Consider the following 26,311-nt stretch of genomic DNA (forward strand, 5'->3'; position numbering starts at 1 on the left):
AGCAGGAAACAGAGAGAAAGATTTAAATAGCTCCTTTTGAAAAGGAGTACTGTAGTTTTGTAGATGATCCAGTTTATTTTCGAATTGACCCCTTCTCCCTTCAGTAAAATACTGTTCAACCCATTTGATTAATTGCTGACAAATGAGACAAAAGGGTGTTTAGTTTTCCCAAATTTCTGGGTGGGAGACCAAGCAGGAGTCATTAACAGACTCCAACCTTAATTCAGCCTTGCTGCTAATCGAAGCCTAGCTAAAGGCTTGCAAAGGTTGTTCTACTCTGCCATGAGGACAGCTTTCTGGAGGGGACAGTTCCTGAGGGAATTACGAATTGACTTGGACTCTGAATTCTTGAATGTGGCAGATGCCTGTCTGCACTTGCTAACAAGTATGGATTTCAGCCATTGTAAATCCTACATGAAGGCTACTGAGCACAAAAAATATATTCCAGACAGCACGCACATCAGTGAGAGCAACGAGATGCTATAGCAACTTCATAATGACAAAGTTTGTTTATTTTTAATGTGTATCCTCAGAGCTCTGAAGCCAAACCTCGGAGCTCAGTAAAGCTCACTTATTTCAGAACGTTTCAAAATACTAAGTGGTTTATGTGTGTACTTCTGGCTGCTGTTGCATTTGATTGTTCAACAGTGAATATCATAGTCACAGCTCCTTTCTACCTGAGAATTTTGAATCTTTGTTTTCCTCCCACTTCTCTCTCTCTGTTGTGTCACATGCCCCTGGCACTCCTCATGTTGTTGAGCTCTTTCTTGAATATTTTTGACAATCAGCTGTCTGGTCTCATCACTGACCAGACTAGTTCTCTTCCTGGTGCACCTTTGCTGCTGTTAGAGAATAACTGCATTCTTTAACCTTTGAGATCTAAATTAACAACCTCTGACAGCTCTTCGCGGCCGTGCCTGGTGACAGCTCTCTTATCTCCTGAGACAACCACCTTGCCTGGAGTACTTGCAATGCTCCTCCTTCACTGCTTCTACTGCTCATTGGAGACACTATTCTCATGCTGTGCTCTAAGGTCTTTCCCTGTTACTCAATCCCTGGCTACTAAAAAAAAAAATATTTTTATATATATATACACACACATATATAGGCTCACATCATGCATACAGAATTAGCTTCCATATGCTCCCTTCTGCTGGGCCACCCTCCTGATGATTTTTTTTTGTCTCAATTAGGTTGTAAGATTCTTTAAGATTATATCTGCTTTTTATCTCATAAATTTCTCTATCATGATTCTCGTAAAAAGAGATCCAGTTTTAACTGCTCACAATGGGATTACACGTTTTACTGTGTCTTAACACTTCCTTCTTAACTGAGAGCTGTAGGATTTTTGAGGGCATAGGCCTTTGAGTAAGTTTGATTTGTAAATATTATTTTCTTAAATAGCAGATTAGGATTTTAACTTCTACATTAATTTCTCCCATAATTTAAAACTGTAGCAGGTTTTCAGGACTGAAGTTCTTTTTTTTTCCTCTCAAAGAATTTCGTAAGCACCAGGAGTTTTGCTTTTATGTAATGTGATGGATTTTACCTCAGGTAATTTCATTTTCAATATTTTATCCTTACGTATAAAACATGGTTAATATTAAAGAGAAGTAATATTGTAGAGCTGCCTGGTATGCATAATTTATATCACCTGTTTTTCTGTTTATTTCACAGTCTATTTTTACTAGAGTGTTCAGTTTCTGCCTTCAGGCAGAGTGTTACTACAAATCTAATCTCTGTAGTTTCTGCTATGAAACTTGGACATCTTTAAGGGGTCTTAAACTTCTTTTCATTGATTATTGTCTTTCTGCATTTTTATTATTGTTGAAAGCAAACAAAAGCTTACTTAAAATGCTACCTAACTTAGCAAATCTGTAAGAAAAAAACCCACATGTAATTCCTTAAATTCTTTCGAAAGCAGATAAAAACTAGAGGTTTGAAAAACACTGTTCAGATTTAACTTAGCAGGTAACCCTGTTAGGATCATCCATGCCTAATAAGATCTGAATAGAAGGGAACATTCTGTCTTGTTTAATTTCTTTGTTTAGTTTAGTTTCTTACTGGTATGTCCTCCCACTGCTGGCTCTTCACAAGTTCATAAGAAGGTTCTGTTAGATCAAATTTCGGAACGGGGAAACCAGGAATGGCATTGTGCAGATGGAAGCCGAATGTCACCAGCCAGCTGTTAACATCTGAAAGAGAATTATTAAAAAAAAAGTGGGAAATATCATAATCGTTAGGTATTTTGCAATCATACCATTTTTACACGGAATAGCTTTTGGCACAGCTGATTTCTTTCTGTAACATGAAAATTACTCAACAGTCTTTGTTTTGATATGTATGGATTTCGATTTGTGCTACAGCTAGAAGAGCAAGCCTACACAGGAAAACTCGACGTTCTAAACTTATAAGAAAACGTCTAAGTAAGAGTTGCATTATGCTTGTTCGAAAGGCTTTGAAGGTTTCAGCAATTCTGAAGCCTCGGTGACTTCCAGAACAACTAGAGGAGCACAATTAAACTGAGATTAACTGCTAATATAGGCTAAACTAATATACAGTTCTTCTGTATAGCTATATTCTGTAGAGCTATATTCTTCTAATATAGCCTAAACTGAAGCTGAACACGCTTTATGTCACATCTCCATCATCAATACTTTAAAACAAAGGAAAAAAGTACTGCAGAGCACATCCTGTCCTTTTGTTACGTATATGTTCTTGTAATATCTTGAAACTACCCCTGAAATAACAGCTATATAATCAATTACCTTTTAAATGATTCGGCCGATACTTTATTTTGATTCAAGAGAAATCTCCCTTTCTTCAAGATGAAGTTAGACCAATTGAATTAAAAGCTAACAAATTGTATTACAGTTGCATCAGTAAGCAGATAGGACGCTAAATTAGCATTAGATAACATTATTTATGATACATTTTATGTTCTGTTAAAAATGAATAAATTAGAGATGTCAGCAATTTATTAGTTAACAATTGTTGGGCAAGACTGGGTGCTCTGCCTTGTTTCTGGTTTTCTACCCTCTCACAAATACTAAGCTTAGCAGAAGCTGGTTGAGTGCTCCTTACCAGGTCTATTAGTTTTCATTTAAGAAAACCCTAAAGAAACGTAACAGGGAACCAACTTTTCCCCAATGTTAAAAGAATAAAAAATATTTACCTTAAAATAATTTCTAACCTTTCCAGATAAATGACACGCCTCATGAGGCTCTGTGTCTAAAACTGCCAGGGAGCTAAATTACTAATTGTAATTATAACCTTATATGAGCTGCGTGTGTCTATATATTCCATACATCAAAGGTGTTAAGAAGATGTTAAGAAAAGAACTAAAACTGTATTTTGAGGGCAATTTTTGAACTTAAGTGCATAATTTTCAATGCCACAAAGAATCTGATTACAACTGCGTCTCCTACAGCACATAATGGTAAAAGAGGACAGACTCAAAGGTCTGTAATTATCCTTGATCCCAGGCAGTCCATTAAAAACCCTGTTAATAGCTGCTGTTTGTTAAATTAATGCAAACCCACTCGATTCCCAGGATGCTTTTCTGACTGGTAGTCTCAAAACTCGTAAGTGGGGCAGTGCCCCTCCTGTAGTCTGGCATTGTCTGTGTAAAGTACTTTGGATTATTTACATCTATTTGAATCTGAAAATTCAAAATTATCCGAGCCATGCATTTTTCAGAAACTTCTGGTGACGTGCAATCAGACTTTTTGCACGTAGAAGAATGGAAAACACCACACATCAGTAACTCTAGACTCACAAAAAGCATAGAGGTTCCCTAAGAACTCAGTTATACAAGAAGTGGCTCATTAGCAGTTTTTTTCTTGCCAAAAGAGATATTCACACCCCTTTTCTATATCCTACTCCTCCTTTGCTGCTCCTGGCTGTGTACTCATTACTTTGTGCTGGAGCTTATTTGACTTCTCTTTCTTAGACAATTTACATTAGTACCCTTGCAAAAACTACCCTGGAAAGTATCAACCAACATCCAGTGAATATTTTCTGCCATGGTCATGAGTTAGAGTCGTTACAGAAAGACCTCTCCTGCTCTTGCTACCTTACAGTCTCATTCATTCCTGTCTTTGGTCCATGAATATGCCAGTAGCCCAGAGCCCAGAAGTCTGACTCTAATCCACAAGGAAGGGGGTTCTCACGAACAGTCTTGAGGGGTTCTCACTCTTGTACTTGCTCAAGAAGCCATATTTTTTTCATTATAAGAGCACTGGGTAATGTGTAACAGTATTGGAAGCAGAACCTAGGGCTCCTTTTTCCTCTCGCAATGTACCCTTGATGAGGCAACTTGTGTTACAGTTCAGTCAGTGCGAGAGGAAGAGATGTATTCCACTGGTACTCCAAAATGTACTTTGGAAAACCCAACCCCTCTGTATACTGAGATGCCCTGAATTATCTATTTGGGTCAACAGTCTAATGCTAAAGCATCATAAAGACTGTATGGCACAAGGTTTAGGCTTAGTTACCCGAACCTGAAAGCTAATAATGGCCTGTGGATCTTCATGTCTTACGGAGCTACCTAAATCAGCATCTAAAGCTAGATGAAATATTTGCAAGCTCTCCCATTTTCTATTTCACTATTTCTGCTAAGTGCGTTTGCTGCAATTATTCTCATGAAGCTTAATGCTTCTTTATACAGAACTTTTCCAAACAGAACGTATTTAGGAACTTCACCCAGCATCCCCCAAGCTAAAATCACTTTGTTGGTCTGGTTCTAAACACCAAGTACTTCTCTGAACAACTATCTTCCCTGAGAATTTCTTTACTAACGTTCCCCAGATAATATCCCCAGCCTGTAAGCCAGATAATCAGATTCCAGATTATAAGAACATAGAAAGGTACATTATTGAGCAAGTGGGAGTCAGTCTTGCAATTAAGTAACCTTCTGTTACCTGTGATGTAATCCTTCACATCGTGTATTTTACTGGCTGGGTTGTTATTTCTAAACATGTACAAATTAAAAGGAGCTGGTTCCTTCCCGATTTTCTTCCAGATTTCAATATCAGGTGTTGTCCACCGGCCTGCCAGTATGTCATAATCTCTTTCTCCAAAGTGGACTAGCTTGGTCAGTGGGTCATATAAGCCTCCGTGGAATCCGATTACCAGCTGGAAGTCAAGGTTAGAGTCAAAATAGATCTCTCCATAAGCAGTGTATTGAATTTGTTTAAGCATGAGACCATTGCTACTGAAAACAGCCAGTGGTGTTCCTGTATTGTCAGATGCAATGTAAAACTCATCTCCACTGCTAATTTCCATGGCAAAAAGGTGTCCTTGCAGATCATAGTAAAGAGATGTGATTTCAGAACTTGAGTGGTTATATACATGAGTTATCCTGGTTGGGTAAGTAAGGTCTGCATAAAAAAACTGGAGATGCTGTCCAAGGCTAGTTTTACTGGAAACCCGTCGTCCAAGGCCGTCATAACGGTAAATCACTGTCCACCCACTGCCTTTGCTATAAACTCGAGTAAGAAGGCCCTTTGAACTGTATTCAAAGATTTCAGTACCCCTCTGACGCAGAAACCCATCTTCGTCTAATCGGTACTGAACATCACCTAGGCGGGTAATTCTGTCTCTCAGGTCATAGCGAAGTGGTGTCAAACGGGCGCTGCTACTGGGGTTGAGCAAGTGGAGGTTGCCGTTCAGGTCATAGTTGTATCGCCACATTATTTTTTCATTCAGATAAACCGTCTGGAGCTGACCATCTACATCATATTCGTAAGCGTATTTTGTGGTGTTGGCAAATGGCCCGATCTTAATTTCTCTTTTTGTCACTCGTCCCATGTTATCATACTGAATTGTAATCCAATACATTAATGACCGAAATATTTCATACTGAATTTCCTTGATGCGGCCATGTGCATCAAAGTGTTTTGTGTAGGTCATTACAGCTGTCGAAATGATCTGGTTAATATCATAATATATAACTCCAAATTTTCCGAATTGTTCAACTTTGCCAGAGATATCATCAAACTGGTAGAGATCAATAGGCAATGGGGTTTCATTGATGACACCCTGCATGCTAGTCACTCTGAAGCTATTGTCATAGCTGTAGTCAAATCGGGCATTTACCATTCCATCTTCACTAAAGCGGAAAATCTGTCTGTCAATCAGTGGGCCAATTTGCCTGTATCTAATGGTGCAGATAAAACCATCGCTTTGGAGGTTTACTGTTTTCAGGACTCCTGCTGTCTCATCGTAAGTAAAACTAACTCTTGTACTATCATATAAAATTTCTGAGAGCTTGGTCTGCCGTCTGTACTTGAATAATACTCTTCGGCTTGTCCCCAGGAAGGCAGTTTGAAGGAGCTGCCCTTCTTCATTGTAGTCCATTATAACAGAAGCATTACTTTCCGGGGGGTTGTATATATTCCGGTAATAGCCAATGGAGCGGATAGTCTGCATGGTATGACGAGCAACACTGGGCATGGTGACAGCAGAAAGCCGATCCAGCAAATCATATTCGAAGATATACTGCCGTTGGCTATGAAGCAGAAGAACCATTGACTGAAAATTAAGAACAGATTTTTACAATGTGACAAATGGTGGAGTATCCCCCTCCACACACATATACAGATACTATTTCTTTACAAAAATGTGAAATTCCCACTTGAGAAAATTATCTCCTCTTTAATTGAGTTATCCTTGACCTTAGATGTTGTTAACATCTCCCTGCCTAATTTACTTGGATACTTAATTGTAAAGGGTTCTGTAATTAGTAGTTCCACATTCATAATTTGCTACTTGTTATGACTGTATCACTCTTTTATCAAGCACTCACAGCTAAACAGCAGATTGTCAATAGATTCAGATAAGTCATGTTTTATATGGGAAGAAGTAAAACTGACTTAGAGCCATTAGCTCATGAGGAGAACAACATATGGGAGATTCAATTTCCTCCCTTCAACTAGAGATGATTTTGAAGAATTTGAATAGCCTGAGATCCCTGAATAGCGTGTTCTTGTTCTGGAAGCTTTTAAGACATAGGCAAGACAGTTGTTTATCAAAAGGAGCTAGTTGGAATTATTCTGACATTCTTCTGATGCGTGGCTATTATGTATCATAGGTCTTGTTTAAATTATGTCTGCAAAGACTAGTCAACAGTATTTGCGGAGCAACAGCTTCAGTAGAAATATATTTAAACTCCAGAAAGAAATGGATTCTCTTTTTGTACAGCAGGCACGAGAACTCGCAAGGGGGATTTTCATGGGTGTTTCTAAAAGGAAAGCTATCACTCAGCAATCGCTATATATAATGAAGATTCCAAATCTTTTGCCTATCATTTATTTTGATTCTGCAACATATAACAAGTACAAACTGAAAGCTGTAGCTACTTAGAAACAAGAGCTTTTCTTCTTAGTGATAAAAAAACCAACAGTGAAGAATTTACAAACAAATTATTTTCAACTGAGTTACACTGCAGAGATCTAGTCCCTGTACCTTATTTCAAACTGTTAAGATAAAAGGTAAATACAGATGCTTCTTGTTAGTTGGTGGCCTAAATAATTTAAAAACATACCAATTCCCAGCAATTAGCTACAGCTTGATTACATATCTATTGTATAAAACATTCCCCTAGGAATCACATGGTTATACTTAGAATAATTGAAATGTGCTTCTACCACCTATTTTTGCTCTGCATGCAGCAGTCAGATGCTGCAAAATTTCAGCACATACCAAGCCTGAGTTGTTCTTTACCTTTTCCAAATATGTGTAACTCCAAGTTTTCCCATCAGCGAACACTCTGGACACTATCCTTCCCTGTCCATCATACTCTATTTTTTCACTCGTTGTCCCTCGCTGTATGCTGCCTATTTGACCTGTGGATGAGTAGGTCACATTGACAGCCATCAGCTTGCTGCTTGGTAGCCAAAGAGTGGGGTGCCCTGATGTGTCGTAGGCAATCCTCAGCAGAAATTTACGGTGGTCATCGTAGATCTTTTCTGTCTTTGTGGTTCGATCGAAGTCAACTGAAAGGAGGTTTCTGCCATTAACCTTTTTAAAGCAAACAAAATGACACAATAAATCAGGCTGTTCAAAGCCTAGGCACCTATTATTTCCACAAAGCTAGCTATTCTTTAAATACCATCTACAGTGATTGATTTGCTGCATGCGTAAATTATTTTAGCGACTTCTTGATATAAATGTAAGGCATTATATTAGCATCTACTTTAGAAGGTCTTATTATTTGAAGAGATGGCCCAGAATTCATTGCAATGTGTTCTTTCCTGACGCTTACTCAACTGTTAAGAAAAACCTGAAAGACATGCCCTGAAAACTTCTGCACTAAAAATGGCCACTTCAGCGAACAAACTACTTCTTTTGTACGCTATCCAAAGTATATCTAGCAAATTATTGTCAAAACGTATTCCCAGCAACCGCTTGTCCATTTCATAACAATCACGCTAAGAAAAAAATGAATCCTGATCCTCCACAGCAAGTATTTTTCAAAGCATTAAATACAAAACTAAGCTCTTTAAAAGCATGTTAAATCTTCAAATTAAGATTAAACAGTTTTTAGAACACGGGCTTTCCCCTTCTGCCTCAAACAGTAGTTTGACTCAGTATACCATCCACTGCTGCAATGTATTTCTGAGGCTGAAATCTTTAGCAGAGGATTGTGTTTTTCACCTGGTTAACTGACCAGTTAATGACCAGCCAGAAATGACTGGAAGCCTACTGAACCACTGAAAAAGAGTTACAAAGGCTTTGAAATTTATTTTGATTTGGAAGTAAAGCCTTAACCTAGATACACTTATGTTGAAAACTGTATACGTAAACCACAGTGGTGGCTAATGGCGTCTGTGTAATATTTTTATGTTCAGATCCCAACCCCGCCCCCCTCCCCACCTCCCCTTTTAATGTTCTAAATACATGAACTTTCAGTTGCATTGACTCAGCTCTCAGTGTTGTATTAATGAAGGGAAAATGTCTGATTTTCTTTTCCTGCACTGGTATCTTTGCACTTCTGTGTCGCCTCTGCACAGGCCCCTAGGATTTCTTCGCTCATCTGCAAACTACTTCTGTATCTGCTGTGACTTTTTAAAGTTATTCCGGGGGGTGTGAAACACTGATAACTACAATTTTTCAATACTGTATTTTGTTGACATTTGGGAAGTAGGGAACAAATGGACAAACCGCTATGTGCATTAAGAATTTTTTTAAAATTCCTTTTCAAGTACTTGATGCATACATTACAAAGAGGTAACGTAAGATGGCTAAATAACATTCAGAGATTAGATACCCCGACCAAAGAAATGACTGGAGGATTTTTGCATTTTTACATTTTTCAGGGCTGCACGTTAAAAAATCCATATATAATGGTTGTTGGTACTTACACTCTGAGGCTGATAAGCTTCTAAAAGATCAATATAAATTGGATTCTTTATTATTGGCACAAAAAGGCATTAAAAAGTGCTGGTGATGGGTCATAGGCAAATACGAAAAAAATATCCTATAAATGCTCAGTTGTGCTTCTGTCTGTCTACCTACCTATCTACAATAACTTTCTCTTTTTTTAATAAGAAATCACTATCATGAGAACAATCTGCTATATCAATTTAGGAGCAAAAGTCATGTTTTCATGGAAATCTTTCAAGTAAGGAACACAAAGTCTAGCAGATGTACAACAGCAACTTTATCTGTTCAATGAGCCATCAAATGTTATTTAAATATACTTTGAAAAACTAACACTACAAGACTGATTCTAGAAGTATGACAATGCATTCTCAATTCACTTCCCCCTCCCTTTTTTTTTTTTTTAATTTCTTCAACAACAGCAACTTTATCTGTTCAATGAGCCATCAAATGTTATTTAAATATACTTTGAAAAACTAACACTACAAGACTGATTCTAGAAGTATGACAATTCATTTTCAATTCTCTTCCCCCTCCCTTTTTTTTTTTTTAATTTCTTCACTTTCAGGTAGTTTTTGTTTAAAATTCCCGACATCTAATATTCACTCGCCTAAATTAACTCTTAAACCTTTTTTATCTCTGGAGTTTATTTCTCAGACTCTCCCACACATACCTGCATTCATCTCTGCCTGTTTTGCTTCTTTGATTGTTTTCCCACCCCTTCTCTCCCTTTCCTTATTTTACATTTAATTATGACTTGTACTAATTTTCTTGCATACCTCTCAGGCACTGCAGTGAGAATGGGCACTTCCGACTTCTGAACTGGCAAAGAGGGAAGGGTGATTTTACGGTTAAGGCAGATGTCCAAGCAATTGTGGTTAATTTCTTGGCTAAGCACATCCTTCCGGTGTAAATTGCAGCAAAGTACTTAATCTGCCTGTCTCACTGCCTTATCTGCTAAATGGGATAATAATGTCCCTTGCCTTCTCACTTTCCATCTGTCTTGCCTGTGTAAGGGCAGGATGCAAGGGGAAAGAAAGCAAATGCCTCTTTCTCCATCCAGACTGATGCTTACAGATTCTGCTGACAGAGCTCTTGCATTCACACATGCGAGCTTTTGGTGAGGTTTTGGCTGTGAGTGTACAATCATGTAATATAGACAGCCATTATAATAAGAAGTTTTGGTGATACAGCTTCTTTCATTGGACAGTACAGGGCTGGAATAACGTACGTCAGCTAAAGTACTACCTTCACCTGAAGCACTACTTAACAACAGCTCTGCTATCAAAATACTTCTACAGCAAAACTTGAATGTTTTTATTGTGTCTAGGAGTCACACTGCAAATATATTTGAAACCTCCGGGTTTCATTATTATAAAAATATTAATTCAGAAATCTTTAATGAAGAAACACTTAACAACACAAAACAGAGTCACTGGACAGTCCCTACCTGCTACGTTTTAGTAATTTAGGTGTCCATCTACCATACTCTGCTTTAACTCGGTTTTTCTTTCAATGAGAAGCACAAAATTTGACTGGGATTCCCCCGTTAGGAGTAGGAGGATATTGCTGTGCCTTACAGAGAGGTTCAAGAGTTAATGTGAAAATTAGGGACCTCTGCAGAGCCTAGAGCATGTCAGGTCTCAGGATGAGGCAGAGCAAACTCTTCCTGTGAGCACGCTCATCTACGTTACCTCTCTACTGTGGGTGTATTCCGTGAGAACAGAGCTCATACCCATTCCTTTATCAGAGACCCTTGTGAGCTAGGATCTGTCTGGCTTCAGTACAAAGGCCCTAAAAAGGCTCTTCGCATTCATGTACAGGACTGTCAGGACTTCTGCCAAAGGCCAAGCCTACAGACCAAATGTACAGGTCCAGGGACAAAACTAGCTTATTGAACAATTACAAAACAAGTATGAACAAAAGTAAGATCGACAGAGCATTGCTGGCTTAAGGCAGGGTGACATAATTCCTAATTAACTTATTCATAAAGACTACTAGTAGTGGGTGGAACTAACAAAAGAAAGGAAACTAAGACAGTACTTGAGAGTGTGCTTTGTAATGTTAGATACTGTATATATATAATGCAGTGGAAGTGCCATATATATGAGTACATTTACTGGCAATATATTTTGTCACTTTTTTTGGTCTACATTTGTCTTTGCAGCAAAATGTTACTGACATATCTGTAGACGTCAGTGATGAGCTCCCTAAGTTACGCCTGTTCTGCTTTCTGTTGTTTTCTTTCTCTAGTTTCCTACGTCTCCCCACCCACCCCCGAGTGACATTTCTGAAATATTTTTACTTGTAAATCAATTTCAAAAAACCTGTTTTTTTTCCTTTGCTGACAAGTTACTTTTTTCTTTCCTGAGGCATTTTTCTCTTATTAGCCCATATTCTCCACCTGCCCTATTTCCCCCATTTGTATACACTTTTAATTACGACTGTTTTCTCCTAATCTATAATGTCTCACTTTCCCCTCCATTTTGTTAAATCTTTCCCTCTTCTCTGCTCTTCCTTTTTTCCTGTTAACTCCTCTGACTTAAAGTTGCTCATGACATTTCTTTTACCTCCTCTGCACTTCAACGCCAAAATTTTGCTTCACTTTTGAAACTGGACTCATGGCAATTTGTTTCACTGCCAAAACAAAATGCCATTGGAATGGCTATTTTTTTTCTCTTTTTTTTTTTTTTCCACAAAAGAATTGGTAGCTGTATTATCCCACTGTGCTATTTAATGACATGCCTATAAATCAAAACCACAAGGATGACCTCCAGAAGCATGGCTTCCTTTGCCTCTTCTTTACCCACGTAAGACAGCTGCCATAGCTAGGTACAAGTATGTTGTCCTTAAGCAGCAGCTACTGTGCATAACCATTCTTCCTTCTTGGAAAAAGAATCCATTCTTCTTGCAGAGCAAGTGGTAGAGAGGAATATAAGGTGCGTGACAGCACTCTCTCTTTTCTTATCGCAAAGGAAGTCCTAAAATATTTAAAGGTTTAAAATGGCATGTTACCTCTTACAAGTCTGAAATGACTTACCTTCATTTGATATACTGCCTAGGCCTTATTTTAAAGAACTGAGTTCTAATAGGAAGTCAGACCTCTGATGTGGTCTTGAAATGGTCTCCTGGCGACCCAATTTTAAATGCTTTATCTATGTTGTCTTTACCAAATGGCTGTCATAAATCATAGTTTCACTCACTATATAGAAAGAAGAAATGCCAACGAAACGGTAAAGACATATATTAGAGGAATATGCTGTACATGTGCACACACAGTTATACCCTTTATCCTATAAATATTAGTACAATTTTTATTTAAAATAAAAAAGAAAGAAAACCCTAGGATTGTGCTAACATGGTAGAAAAATATAAAACAAGATTCAAAATCAGGTGTGTGAATTCAGTACCAGGAACAAAAACAGCGAAGGAAAGCAGAAAATTATTATTTTATTCCATTTTATTCTGAAGCATTCCAGGCTAAACCAAACACTTTAAAGTCCACAGAAAAGAACAATTAATAAGGAAAACCAGCCAATAAATAACATAATAAAAGCAAGTACTTCCAGCTCTACAGTAAACTTGCCTATGGTAAATATTCTGTGATTGATGGATAGCAAACCTACTGGAATGTATTCACATTTCCTCTCAATGATCAGGCAGTGGATACCATGAATGCTTGCATGCTTACCCGAAGCTTTCGGCCAAACACGTTGACTTTTCCCTGGGTTTGCTCTTTCCGGAATCTCCACTCCACCAGGTTCTGCCCGTTCTCCCCTGGGAGGGTCATGTTTCTCTTTGCCACTGTTGGGTTGGCAGTGCCAGCCAACACATGCGGCTCTGTCTGATAGTGTGAGTCCAGGCCGCTGGCGTACAGGATTCTCAGTGAGCCGTCATAACCAATCTGGTAGCTATTTCTTAACTGATCTGAAAAGGCAAAGAGGAGAAGCACAGGTCATCTGGCTGGGTCTGCCTCTGTCCTGCATACTTTATGCAACACGTGCATGGAACATCTTGGCTTCTCATAACTGACCCAGTGGTAATAAATGCTCATGGTGACTTTGGTAAGAATATCTGAATCATGTGAGAGCACTCTGGGAACTATCTTCATTACTTAATGGGAACTTAATGGGAACTTAAACATGTAAGACAACCCCGCTCTCAGAGTATATGCTTTGGACTAGCACAAAACAGTTTTTGCTGTTTCACTAGGCATTTTTGGCCTAATGCTTAGCGTACCGTCACTACTGACTTCTACAAGGATATGTCTGCTGGGATGTCACATGCTAGTTTAAAGCTACAATCTCACTTCAATGCTATTTCTGCACCTTTTCCCTTTTCCATCCATTTCTGTCTCCAAGATTTCCCTTTAATGCAAAGCAGGTATTCTGACTGTTTCCCATAGCTGTTTACAAAAGCTGTTTGCCCAGAAAACATATTGAATTCTACTTTCATTGCGACTCCTTTCCCTGAACAAGCCCTTCTATATAAGTACAAAACCAAACACTATGCCTCTAAAGTTTCCCTCTAAGGCATCTGATTTGAGCGGCTGGTACCATAAGAAAACAGTTTTCGGGGCCGTATCTGCTTAGAAACCTTTTGTTTATAGTACCTTGAACCATGGTATAGAAAGAATCAATCGATGATAAGTTGGAAGTGATGCTGACATCTTCCTCTCTGCTGGATGACTCAATGTCCACTGTAATGGCCTTTTCCATTTCCCCATGAAGATTAGTGACAACTCCAGTTGGGAATGTAACGTTTGTTAGACGACCCTCGCTATCATAGCTAAAAAAAAAAAAAAAAAGTCCAGAAATGATATATAGCAGGAACAAATTGTTTTCATTTACAAGTAAAATGAAGAAAAAATACTAGCTACTCATATTGTTAAGGCACGTTTGCTTTTTTTGTGCACGGAACAGGCACAGCAAAGACTTCAAACGTGCTTTGAAGTAGTCAAAAGACTGCTTAACGGGAGCGTCAATGGTGATAGCAAGAGCAAACAGATGGATCTTCAGCTCTGCATATTATTCTTTGAAGTGTGACCAGATCCTGCTGCACATCTAATTCACCATTTCAAAGGGAGCATATTTATTGGTGCTAAATTCTGTAGCATTCTGTACCCCCTCCCTATTATTATTATTACTAGATTTTGCTGTTACTGTGGGAATCCTCAAAATTTTTCATAAAGAGGGTATCTTAACAGGAGTGTCTCTTGGGCCTTTCCTATTCAATGATTATGCAGACCACCTGCCCTCCTGTTCCTGAGTGCTTAACATCCCTTGTATTATTAAGAGAAAGGATCTGGCATAATATTTAATTCACTCCAGCTGCTTGTAGCTGGAAATCAGAACAGCTAGCATGTATCACTCGTTAACTGCCTGCGGATCATAGTTTGACAATTGAGGAATAAACCATGCAGGAGATGCTTTTTTTTTCTACTGACATTTCTTTAAACCAACAGTTATATATGCATTTAAAATGAACAGGTAGATACGATTTTGGTAACTGTCCATGTCTTTTCTTAGGCTGTGTTAGGTACACTCCATTGGTACAAGGCCCGAGATCATGCTCACACCCAAACATGCATTATAGTCACAGTATAGAGAGGCAACGTACTATGTCATTTTCAGGTCACAGAACTGCTTTTAAGATTAGCTGTTCCAGTACCGCAGCCTGGATTTGTCAGCCTAGGTGTGGGTGTGCAGCTGAGGCTCCTTGTTTAGATGCATAGCCTGCCTGTACCTGCAACGGAGTGAATCAAGTATCTGAAGGGTGATTCCAGGCCCCACAGATGACCTGTTTACTCTCAGGAGTTTTCCATTCCTCTCCCGTGATGGTGTACTGGGAAGCTGAAGGAAGCTTTAGTCTCTTAAAAGTAACTAGAACATGACCCTGCGTGTCTTCACAGTGCAGTAGACATTTCATGCTTACAATTATCATCAAAATCGCTCCTTCTGGGAAAGAAACACAAAATCACTATCCCACCCCCCCATCCCCCCCAAAAGCCCGAAGCATATCACTGAGGCTACAGAAACTGTTTTTCTTAAATTGAGAGAATTAATTCCAAACACTTTTAACCCACTACACTCTTAACTTACTCTGAACGGCATGGGTATTGCACAGCATTGCCCTAACTGAAAAGATTAGGTTAAAAAAATGTTTTTTTCCAGTTTGCTTACTCTGTGGATTTGACAGTTTTTTGCATACAGTCTTTTCCACCCTTTTAACACAGTTGATTTCCTTTGTTTACATAAGACTTTCACTTAGCAACAGGAAAAAGGAAAGAATGTTTAAAAATCAGAAAACATACTGCAAGTCAGGGAAATCAAGAGCGGAGACTTATTTTTTGAAGTTAAGTGCATGTCAAGATAATGGTTTTCTTCCAGTGTATTTCTAGCCCTAGTCTTGTCTCTTTTTCACATACTGGACTTGGCAAGCCAAGATACTGCATTTATGCGGGAGGCTGAAACAAACATAGCAACGTTCCTTGTGCATGAATTCATGGCATTCAGCCTCACTCCTCAGTTCCATAAACTTATTTTATTTTCATGCACAACTTCCCTTTTCAACTCCCAGGCAAACGTATATTGTCCAATTAGTGCCATTTTCTATTTTCTGCTTTATGTTTGAAAGTGGTATCATGTTATTTTGTTAGGAATTTCTTGTGCCATTTGACTCCAGTATCCAAGTACTGGTCTTTATTTCAAGCAATGCTTACCAAAGCTGCACAAGGTAAGATTTCCCTGTAAGAAGAACTTTCCACTCTTTGAATCACAATATTTGTGAGAAATTAATGATTGTATTTCTGAGTATATCACTTGAGTTGGAAAATGCTACACATCTGTACGGTATTCTGTACAGTGTGTGGCTTCACTGCATTACGCAGCGCTGAACATTCTATTCCTGTTTTACACGTTCTTGCTTCCACATTATGTTTTTGACTCTATGCCTATAGTTCCTGAACTGCTCTCTTCTTTCACAAACACGTGAAAGCACATCAGAAGCCTGAGATAAGCAGCTAATATTATTACAGAAGGGGAGAGTTCAAAGATCAGCAAAAAAATCATGCTACACATTCATGTTCTTAAAAACATGGATTTAAAGCTGAAAGAATCTTAAAAGCTGTGATTGCTTGGTTCAGGCATCCTAGTGCAAGAAGAAAACGTGACTGAGATGTGAAAGGTAAGAATAGGATTTCTTATACTTTTAGAGCCAGGAACAGAAAGGAAGAAGGGAAATAGGTCTTTCTGCAGTTTACTACATATTCCATTTTTTGATGGATTATATTGAGTCCTTCATTCTGTTCACAGCACATCGAATACAAAACTTACTTTATACTTGATATCTTTTTGCACACAATGAAAGCCTTATCAATGTTCAGCATAGCAACACCACTCATACTTCTGGGCATTCCTCTGCCATTTTTCTTACTACATCCAAATATTCTTGCATTCCACTGCCAAGGTGAATTTATGCACCCAAGATTATCAGTTTTAGACTGAGAGATTTCTTTTCTCTGTCTCATGTCCTAATATTGAAATTGCCCTAAAAGAAGTGAGGTCTCAAGTCTAGAGTGTAAAGGCCTATATTTGGCACTTCACAGTCTCTTTGATATTTTCACCTAAACACCGGCTCAGGCAAACATGTTACCACAGGGCCCTCTGATCTTTCTCCCATGCCAGACTCCACGCCAAAACCATCCAACCAACTGCTTTAATTCCTCAAGAGCAAGTCACACATAAACTTTTCAAGAATCTAAACTGGAAATTTGCTCACTGGGTGTGACCTCATGTGCATTAATCCCATCAATTCACTTTGATTCGCATTAAAGTAACGACCTACATATTTGGTCAGTAACTGCAGAAGACAGCAGCAATGGTAGCTGCCACCACCTCAAGCTGAAGTTCCCCTTAGCTCAAATTATTTTTTCCTCTCTAGGATGATTTGCCACTGCCAGATAGATTCCCCCTTCTGCAGGGAGAATTTCTCAGAGATAATGATTCAGATTCCCATATTCTTGACCTTTTGCTCTTCACCTGCTGGAAGGCTCTCTTCCATTGTTCATCTCCTTTACTTTTAATTACACTCCTTCCCAGACCATTTTCTGTTCTAGTCTATGTAGGACACTTCACTTTGCAGTGATAGCCTCCCAGTAAGCCTTGTCACAGAAGGAAATGCCCTACTTTATTTCTGATTTGTTTCTCATGTGTATTGTATCTTAGTTTGGAGCACATTTAGCTCAACCCCAATTTGCAGAGCATTATTAATGTTTTATATCGCAAGTCACTTCAACATAAATAGGGAGCTCTAGAAATGAAATAAAGGTTGCTGCTAAAGCCAGTTGCAAAGTGTGACTTGGACCGTTTTTCCACAGACCACTGCAGACTTCCAGAAATTAAATTCTTTTTTTTTTTTTTCTATTGTGAATATGTCAGGTAGAATAGCGAGGCACGCCAGCTCCCGCATGTTTAAGATAACAAGACATACAGTGCTAATGTATGTTATGTATTTCTTTAAAGGCTGATTACAGATTATACTATTAGTTGGGACACTGTAATAGAGAAATGTAGCATGAAAGCACTTCATAATATAGACATGTCTAATTTTGACAGTAAAATGAAAAGCGCTGTTACATTCTCACTCAACACACACCAGACATTTCCTCTACGCGTCTCTAATTATCAAGAGCAGCTAAAAAATTTATGGAACATTACCCTACTTGATCTAAACTATTAACTGGAAGGCTTATATACCAAGGTGCTGCTTCTTGGCAGGTGAGAGCATAAGGTTCAAAGCTGACTTTCAGAAGCGCAGTGTGCTGTTGTTTTAGGAGTGTACTCAGCACGGTGACACGTACTGAAAAATCTGTCCTAACCTGGCAATGAAACCTCTCCTTCAGCTTGTTGAGGCCATTAACTTCACATTTACACGTCTTTAACGTTCAAGAGTGCCAGTTTGCAACTATCTTCTTTCACTGGTATTCAGCCTCGCATAGGATACTGTAAGTTTAGTCCCTCCCAAATAGTGAATTCACAGTTGGAATACTACCGTGCTGAGAAGCCACCTTGACAGGGTGCCTCTGCTTTGCTAAACCAGTACCAATTAGTTATCTTGATGATCAAAAGGAAACAAACCCATAGTTTATATATCATCACTTTATTATCATTTCATCACCCTCCTGGAGCTCTCCTGTCCTCCACTGGTTTCAAACAGGGCATGGGTACTTACTGGGAGCCCTAGTTCTGGCCATCTTTAACCATTTTGTGGGTTGTTTAAAGAAAGGAAAAGACTCTCAATTTCAGCTTAATGAAATTTGTTAATTTCTTCCCTTTACTCTGCTTCTGAGTTGCTTTCCTCATTTTGATATGCATTTTTGCTTTTTATTTGTCTGAAGACTGAATAAGCCCGCTAAGAATAAAGGAAGTGAAAATAAACTATAGATGCATGGTCAGAAAAATGATTTGTCTTCGGTTTTTTTTCATTTTTTCTTTAGTCTCATTGAAATACACACTTCAGTGGATCCATAACTACTCATTCATAACCTGCCTTTTTAAAAATAATATTAATTGAAATACCGTATGCATATATACCTTTCTTTCCACACAGTGCTTTTGACTTCTTAAAAGGTTTAGTATCTTGTTTGTGAATTCACAGGAGAAATATATCAAGAAACCCCAAATATTACACTATAACTTCCTTTTGAGACAGAACTTGTATAAGTTTTTTTAAACTGAACTAGAAACAGTAAGACAGCTGTATGTCTTGCTAATATTGTTTTGTTTTGCTTAACAAGAAGGAGGCAAATATGTCATACATGACAATTTGATATATGTTAGTAGGCTTGTAAATTATGACAAGTGGATCTATTTACTTTTAAAAATTTTACTATTGTCTAAGTAGGGTAGCATTTTTCCTATGTTCTTACTGGGAATATTGTTACGCATGAGAAAAAAAAAATCAATATTCTTTCCAGTCTTACAGAATTTTAACTATATAAAAAAAACCCCCACCTTCCTTCCCTTCTTTTCCCTTTCCTTCCTGCTCTACTCCTTCATCTTCTCCCTCCCCTTTTCTCTTTCTGTTTCCCTTTCCCTTTCCGCTGTGTCTACCTCTGAGAAAATAGTGGATGAATAAGAATTACAGAAAATAAGTCCAGGAGTGCATTCTAGAGAAGAGCTAAAGTAAATGGCAGTCCGGAGTCCAATTCTGGACAGGAATTTATCCACCTACTTGTTTTTTTAATGGAAATTGGACAGAAAATGCAAACTCGCAAACACACAGATGCTGGAAGGTCATTAGAAGTATTAGTATCAGCTAAATTTCTCTGTCCTGCTCCACCAAGTGTCAGACATCTCAAGCTTAAATTGGAGCAGGTGGTCCACTTTTCCTGCTCCTTTATCTGATGACTGCCTTCCATAAGGAAAGGGTCTTTATCCTGTTTTCATCTGGGAAAGTCTTATGCAACTGTTTGCACAGCTGGTTAAATAATTCAGGTAATGGTCTTTTATCTCAGCAGTGTGGTCAGGACGAATTTTTCAGCTCAGGTTTAATGAAGAGATTTCCTCAGCTGGAAAGTGATTGACAATTTCTCTTTGCACCTTCTCCTGTTGTAACTGCAGCTTTTGAGGCTTTTTTGTGTGTCTATTTTGTCATAACGTTCAAAGGATAGTTTTTGTTCTTTTTCTGTAAACTGGCATCGAGCACACCAGATGTGAACAATTCACCTAAATAGGCTATTCTTGACAGCCATAACTCATCCGCAAAACAACAGGCACACTCCAAACGAAAATCACTGCAGGAAATGTGTCTGTTGGAAAGAGAGCTCAAAGAAATGAATCAACACCTTCCCTCATGATAGCTGCTCACTTCTGTACAGAGAAGTTTTTGATGCTCATTTTCCACTTCATTGCACAACCAGGCAAACAAGCACGAGTTCAGTGCTCGTGCTGCAGTAAAATTGACCACCTCCACAGCCTAATCTAAAATGACTTCCAGAGACAGGTATTTGGCGGGAGCAGTGCTTTGCAGTGAAAGAAGCAATACACGAAATTATCATGCCGGAGCTGTTTCTTCACTTTTTGCCAGAAGACGGCCAAACTTTTCACTCATTGCAATCCTCTCACACTGTGCTGTTTGCTGCAATAAGCACCTGCCATGTATATTCTTGTAAGGATTCACAAAACCAAGAATTCTTTCATAACTTGTATTTCTGGCATACATCTTACATGCTCAAGAATGCACAAATAAATAGCATTAATGATGATGGTGCTTTCTGAAGAGCTGCAAAACCAACTGCAGTGTATATGCAAGGGGGAAGGGGTGCACTGGCAGCAGTAGGATGGAGGCAGTGTGGTTTAATGGAGAGGCATCATCTGGGGACAGGCAGCTCCCTGGGGCTGGGGAGGCACCTCAGCAGCATGTACCCTTTTGAACTGAGTGTAGCCAATTCAAGAGCGAGTGCTTGTCCTTCAGAAAATGAAACTAAATTATAGTAGCCAGGCTTTTATCTGCAAGACCTCAACACTCATCCTCCGCTTTTCAACTTTCCCCTTATGGGAATTCACTGCCCCTAAGCCCCACCTGGTCCACAGGATCCAGACTCCTGTTCTTGCTGGGGTGTGCAGAGCCAGCTCCTGCCCTGCAGCAGCTTCCCCTGCGGTGTCTTGCACCTCAGGGCTCCCGGAGGCTGCTGGTTTGTTTCTGTGTCACTTCCCACCCCCACAATCTTAGCTCATCTATTACTGTACAAATAAACTGTGTGCCTATATAAATACCAGTGCATGGCCTTTCAAATAAAAGAAATGTTAGTGTATATGTACTTTGTATGAGAAATTGCCCCTTGCTGTCAGATCTGCTTACACACTATCAGAGCTGAGTGCAGAGGCCTTTAGCAAAAAGAGGACCTAAGGATGGTCTGTTTGGCCAGACATTTTGCCCACAGAATAATCCACAATGTTGCTTTTCCCCCTTTAATTCTTCTTTTCGATGTTTGGGTTTGTTTTTTTTTTCCACTTTGAAAGGTAAAAACTCTATTAAGGTTTTTTTACAGGATCTTAAAAAGTGGACATAATGGCCTTATTAAATTGCATTATGTTTGAAAAGCAAATTTAGCAAAAGGAAAGCAAAATCATATGGGTATCTTTTTTTTTTCTTTCAGGACAATAGAATACCAAGATGGTAATAAAATATTGCTAGATTCAGGTTCTATGGTTAATCTAGAATAACATCCTTACTCCTTTGAAGCGTACAGCACACCAGTGCAGGCTTCAGAAGTGACAGATGCTCCCCTCTTTGGAGGGAATTAGGTGGGACTTTCATCTGCACATGCCTTGTAGGCTCCCTAAGAGCTGATCAGTCGGGCCTCACTGGGGGCATCAAGGAAGACCAACTTCTGAACGAGGCCTGAAAGCGAATACTGTGTGTCTGAATACAGCATGACTGAAAATAGAGAGCCACCTTTTCACACGCAGTCTGGAGCTGCCCTTCCACCCTCACCACTCCAGGTCCCCCATGAAGTGAGTATAAAAGGGAGTAGGCTAGCTTGGCTACAGCCTCCCTGACTTCTCTTTGGCAAAAAACCTAACCCAGGACAAAAATATTAACATGTCAGTAGCTGAAAAAATGGTATTACCAAGGCCCTGATAAAGCCAGAAGTGAAATTGGTACTTTCAGGATCCTGAGCAGAGCTGACTGGATTGACAATGCAGGACATTTATGTCATTAATAAGAATAATACTATGGTTTTGCTGAACTATCCTTACTTCTAAGTGCTTTCCAAAATCACAGAGATCACAGGCTGATTTTCTCAACAGAAATCAAAGCACTTCATTCCTTCTTGTACATGTAAGATGTATGTGAAGACACATGATATGTGTCTTCAGCGTTGCTATTTTGATATTATTACCTATTCAATGGTTTCTCAGTTCTGCTTTTACTACTCAGTTCTAAAGACGATGAACAGTAAACATTCAAGAACGAAGAAATTAGTAAATGTCTATTATTAGTCAAGATATACTACTGAGATAGGGACAGAATACAGTTCTGTAAAAAAAAATTAACACTGATACCTAATGGTATATGGATTATTTTTAACATGGCTGCTTTGTTATTAAGCAGGAGGAGTCTGAAACAGCAAGCTTGTGTGCTCCACTTGAGCACAAATCTTACAAGACAAGTATGTAACAGCAGTTTGTACTATAATTACAAAATTTAAAGATGAGTTACAGCTCCAGTTTAGCAAATTGTGAGATCATAACTTCTATTCTTAGAAAAAGGAAGTTGAAATTAGAAATTAAAAAAATGTATTTAACAATATATCTCAAGAGGAAACATGGTAAGCATGGTCAGCAAGCACAACTGTCAGTAAGCTCCTCTCAGAAGCTGCACGTTGCATGAAACGTGGTTACATACTTAGGTAGTATGGATGGGTAGCTATAGGAAGATTTAAAAAGCACGTAATTGGCTATGCACAAATCGAATGTATCAGCTTGGTATGTTTCACTACGAGTTCCCTTTGGGCAGGGGGAATACTCAGCTTGTTTGAATAGAGGGAAGTGTTTCAATTGCCTTTTGGCCAGCCTTGCCTCCTTGGGTCTACATGGAATGGTAGAGCTACGCCTACTAGAGCTTCAATTTGTGCCATTTTGATAGAAGGAGAAGCACCAAATCTTGACTAACAGAGAACCAGCTAGTTCCTGAAATGAGCTTTAAGAGAGAAATGTACATATTGTGTGCTGGATTGAGACAAGCAATGCAGATAAACAGGCACTTATGCGAGGACTGGGTATCTCAAAAACATTTCCAATAGGACAGTTCAGGGATGGTTAAAAATGAATAGAGTATGTCTTTGTGGCTTGCCTAAATATAATATGGGAAGATTAAAGACATTGCACTTGTAAGTCATGGTTTGCAATCAAGGGCTCATGGGATGCCACAAAAGTCAGTGCAAGAATATGATAATTGGCTGAACGAAATTGTTTTAATGAGTATAGTTAATTACTTTATAGCCACCACATTTTACACTGATGAAGCAAGAAACAGCAGCAGTAAAAGCAGAAGCTATAGAAGGTTGTTGATGGTAAAAAGATAAAAATATCTAAAAAGCCCTATGATACCAAGGACATTCAGAGAATGCTGTTTAGAGGTGATAAAAAAATCCAGATTACAATTTTGTACAAAGTTCTGGTATTTATAAGAAAACAGAATTAAATTAGAATGAAAGCCCCAAAATTGCAAGAAAAAAGACTTGGCTTTTCTAGATATTCATATTACTGAAACATAAATGTGATAGAAAAATGAACAGAAATAGAAACACAAATGTTATGGGAAAATAAGAACTACACAAATGTTACAGGAAATGATACAGAATATTAATTATGAAAACTGAATTGTTAACCTCTTAATATACAGTAAAAGTGCAAGAGAATTGACACTACTATTGGGAGATAATTTTCATCTGATCAGAATTAAATATTTGCTTTTATCTAAATGAAATCTTTCAGTAGGAGTTCCACAGACTTCTTACGAGCCAAATCTCAGTATTTCCAAGTCAGATTTCACAAGCAATGCATTAAGATGAAGCAAGAGGAAAACTGCAAAATATCATCTGTTCCCTGTTGCCAGATACCCACAGTTACAGATGATGTGCTTGTGGGGAAACTAAACAAGTCCCAGCCAGAGGAGCCACAGAGTTTTAAGGAAACCATAGCTCTGAATGCATCGTTAATAAAAGCATAATATGCAAAGGATGATAGTCTGCAGCATGCAGTAAAGATAGATTTTTACCTGTGATTTTCTTTAGTCTATACGTTATCATAAGGATTTCACATTCTGCATGATTTCACCACCTTTCCAGAATGGCTGGAAAGCTCGTTAATTTAACTGTGGGAGCAAAGCAAACTTGAGAGGGCTTTGCTTGCTAATGTCACTCTCTTTGATTTCTGTTGCATTTCCTTGGAGACATGAATTGAGCAGGAGAGGGAGGAGGCGAAGACAAATGAGCTGAGGACATGAAGTGCTCAGGGAAACATTGGATGGTCTGTCAAGAGATACAAGAGGGGACTGCGAAGAAATGCACCACTGGGAAAGGAAAACTCAGGGAAGCCAAACACACCTTAGAGAAATGACAGGAGACACGGGAAGGAGCAAGATATAAGGTAAGGAACAAACATAGAGGGAGGGCAAGGTCTAGGGAGCAAAAAAGAGACATGGAAGAAAGGCAGTGAAATTGCAGGAAGGATGAGGAGGCATCTTAGTCTGGAGCATACCTCTGCCTGCTGCTACATTATTGATCCTAAAAGGAGAAGGCGGCAAGAGGAGAGAAGGCAGGAAAAAATGGGCCATTGGAATTAATTCATGGCTAAGGGAGGAAAGTTACTGGAGTTTAACCAAAGGGTTAGAAGAGGCCAAAGGAGAGCACATGCAGCCTGCACCTTCCAGGGGAGCTGCAAGATGGAGGAACAGCTGCCTCTTTACAGTGGAGCCTGAAGAAGCACCTGGGCTAGGACTGCAGAGAGAGGGGTTCCAGACACCTGACACTGGGCTGACCATGATTTGTCCTAAGGACTCCAAGGACTATGTGGCTGCTGGAGACAACCTGAGAGCCAAGCACAGCTGTGCACACCTACACTGCAACCTTAGCAGCACAGCCCAAGTGCAGCAGGTGCCACCCAGACAACTAAGGCTGTCTTCTTGCCCTGGGGGTATCGTCCCTTGCAGAGCAGCCTATACAGGCTCCTCAAGCAACCTGAGGAGCACAAAGCAGCCAGAGACTGGCAGGGTAGCAGGCCGCCGACAACTCAACTGAAGGGCTTGCCCTTAATGGCCCAGCTGAAGTTATATAAAGTAGTTGTAGATTAAGCCGAATGAGAGGAACGAGGTCGTGACAGTGCCTCAAGCATGTGCTCCGCTTCCAGTAGCTCCCAGGGAGTGACTCAGGACAGCGAGATGATTCGGAAGAGGTGGGGCTAAACAAGATGCTTGAGATCTTCTCAGAGGGCTGCTTTACTCTTCTGGTCAGATTAAGTATCATGAGCAATAGCAGCTTCTTCTCTGGAATTTGCCCACTTGAACATCATCAAGCTTTCAATTAATAGTAAACTTTTAACCCATTTTCAGCTGAATTTAAAGCCTGGCTGACAACTGCTGCCATGCCAGGGCTTTGATGGAGGCCTGGGCTTGCAGGCTGGGGGCAGGTCTGACCTCCTACATGACTGAACGATTGCGCAGGGGCACTTCAAGGCTTTTAGGAGTTCAATTCTGATACTTCAAAAACTTAGGACCAGAGAAAATGTTCCTTCTGTTGCACCTGGCTTACCTCTCTGTATGTGAGAACAGAATGGAAACTGCTGCACAAAAATAATGACATACAGGCTAGCTAGGAAGTGTCACTTCCAAAATGCATATAATTAGTTCAACTTTTCAGATTTATTTGCTTAAATGTTCATATTATGCGTACATCATATGCAGTTATAGTTAATAATTTCCAGCTCAGGTATCTCACAATTCTATAACAACAGAATTTGATAAGGCTGATTACTCTTATACATTGTTTAATATTATAATTTCATTTTAAAACCTGAATGACTTTTAGCTTCATATGGCTCCACTGGTGTTTCAGCAGGTGTGTATTTTCAATTCTTTTTCTGAAGGCTCTGTTCCTGTCTTTCTTATTCCACAAGTTTTTAGACCTTTGATAACAGATAACAGTCACTACAAATTTTAGTAACAGTACTTTTCAAGGGTACACATTCTTGAAATATAAAGTGTAAATTTTGATCAGCAGGCTATAACCCTTAACAAAGCAGGAATTTAGAAATCCGTTTTGCCATAAAGATATATATAAAAAGAATCGAAGCCTGTAAATAAATACAGAAAAGAGATTACATGATATCCTAAATCATTCAAGTTAGTGCATACAATTTTC

At 39.0% G+C, this 26,311-nt stretch overlaps 1 protein-coding gene across 2 annotated transcripts in view; it reads right to left on the reverse strand.

Moving 5' to 3' along the window:
* TENM3 (teneurin transmembrane protein 3) overlaps positions 1–26,311 on the reverse strand; it is a 120,028-nt gene that overhangs the window by 3,199 nt on the left and 90,518 nt on the right. For both annotated transcript variants that reach the window (XM_010136601.1, XM_010136593.1), the window contains 5 exons: positions 13,997–14,172; positions 13,076–13,311; positions 7,726–8,022; positions 4,923–6,534; positions 2,065–2,195 (listed from right to left, as the gene is read on the reverse strand). In XM_010136601.1, coding sequence (XP_010134903.1) covers positions 2,065–2,195; positions 4,923–6,534; positions 7,726–8,022; positions 13,076–13,311; positions 13,997–14,172 — 2,452 coding nt within the window. The remainder of the gene's footprint in view (positions 1–2,064; positions 2,196–4,922; positions 6,535–7,725; positions 8,023–13,075; positions 13,312–13,996; positions 14,173–26,311) is intronic.

This window comes from Buceros rhinoceros, unplaced genomic scaffold (assembly GCF_000710305.1).
Source record: "Buceros rhinoceros silvestris isolate BGI_N320 unplaced genomic scaffold, ASM71030v1 scaffold6810, whole genome shotgun sequence".
Classification (NCBI taxonomy): domain Eukaryota; kingdom Metazoa; phylum Chordata; class Aves; order Bucerotiformes; family Bucerotidae; genus Buceros; species Buceros rhinoceros.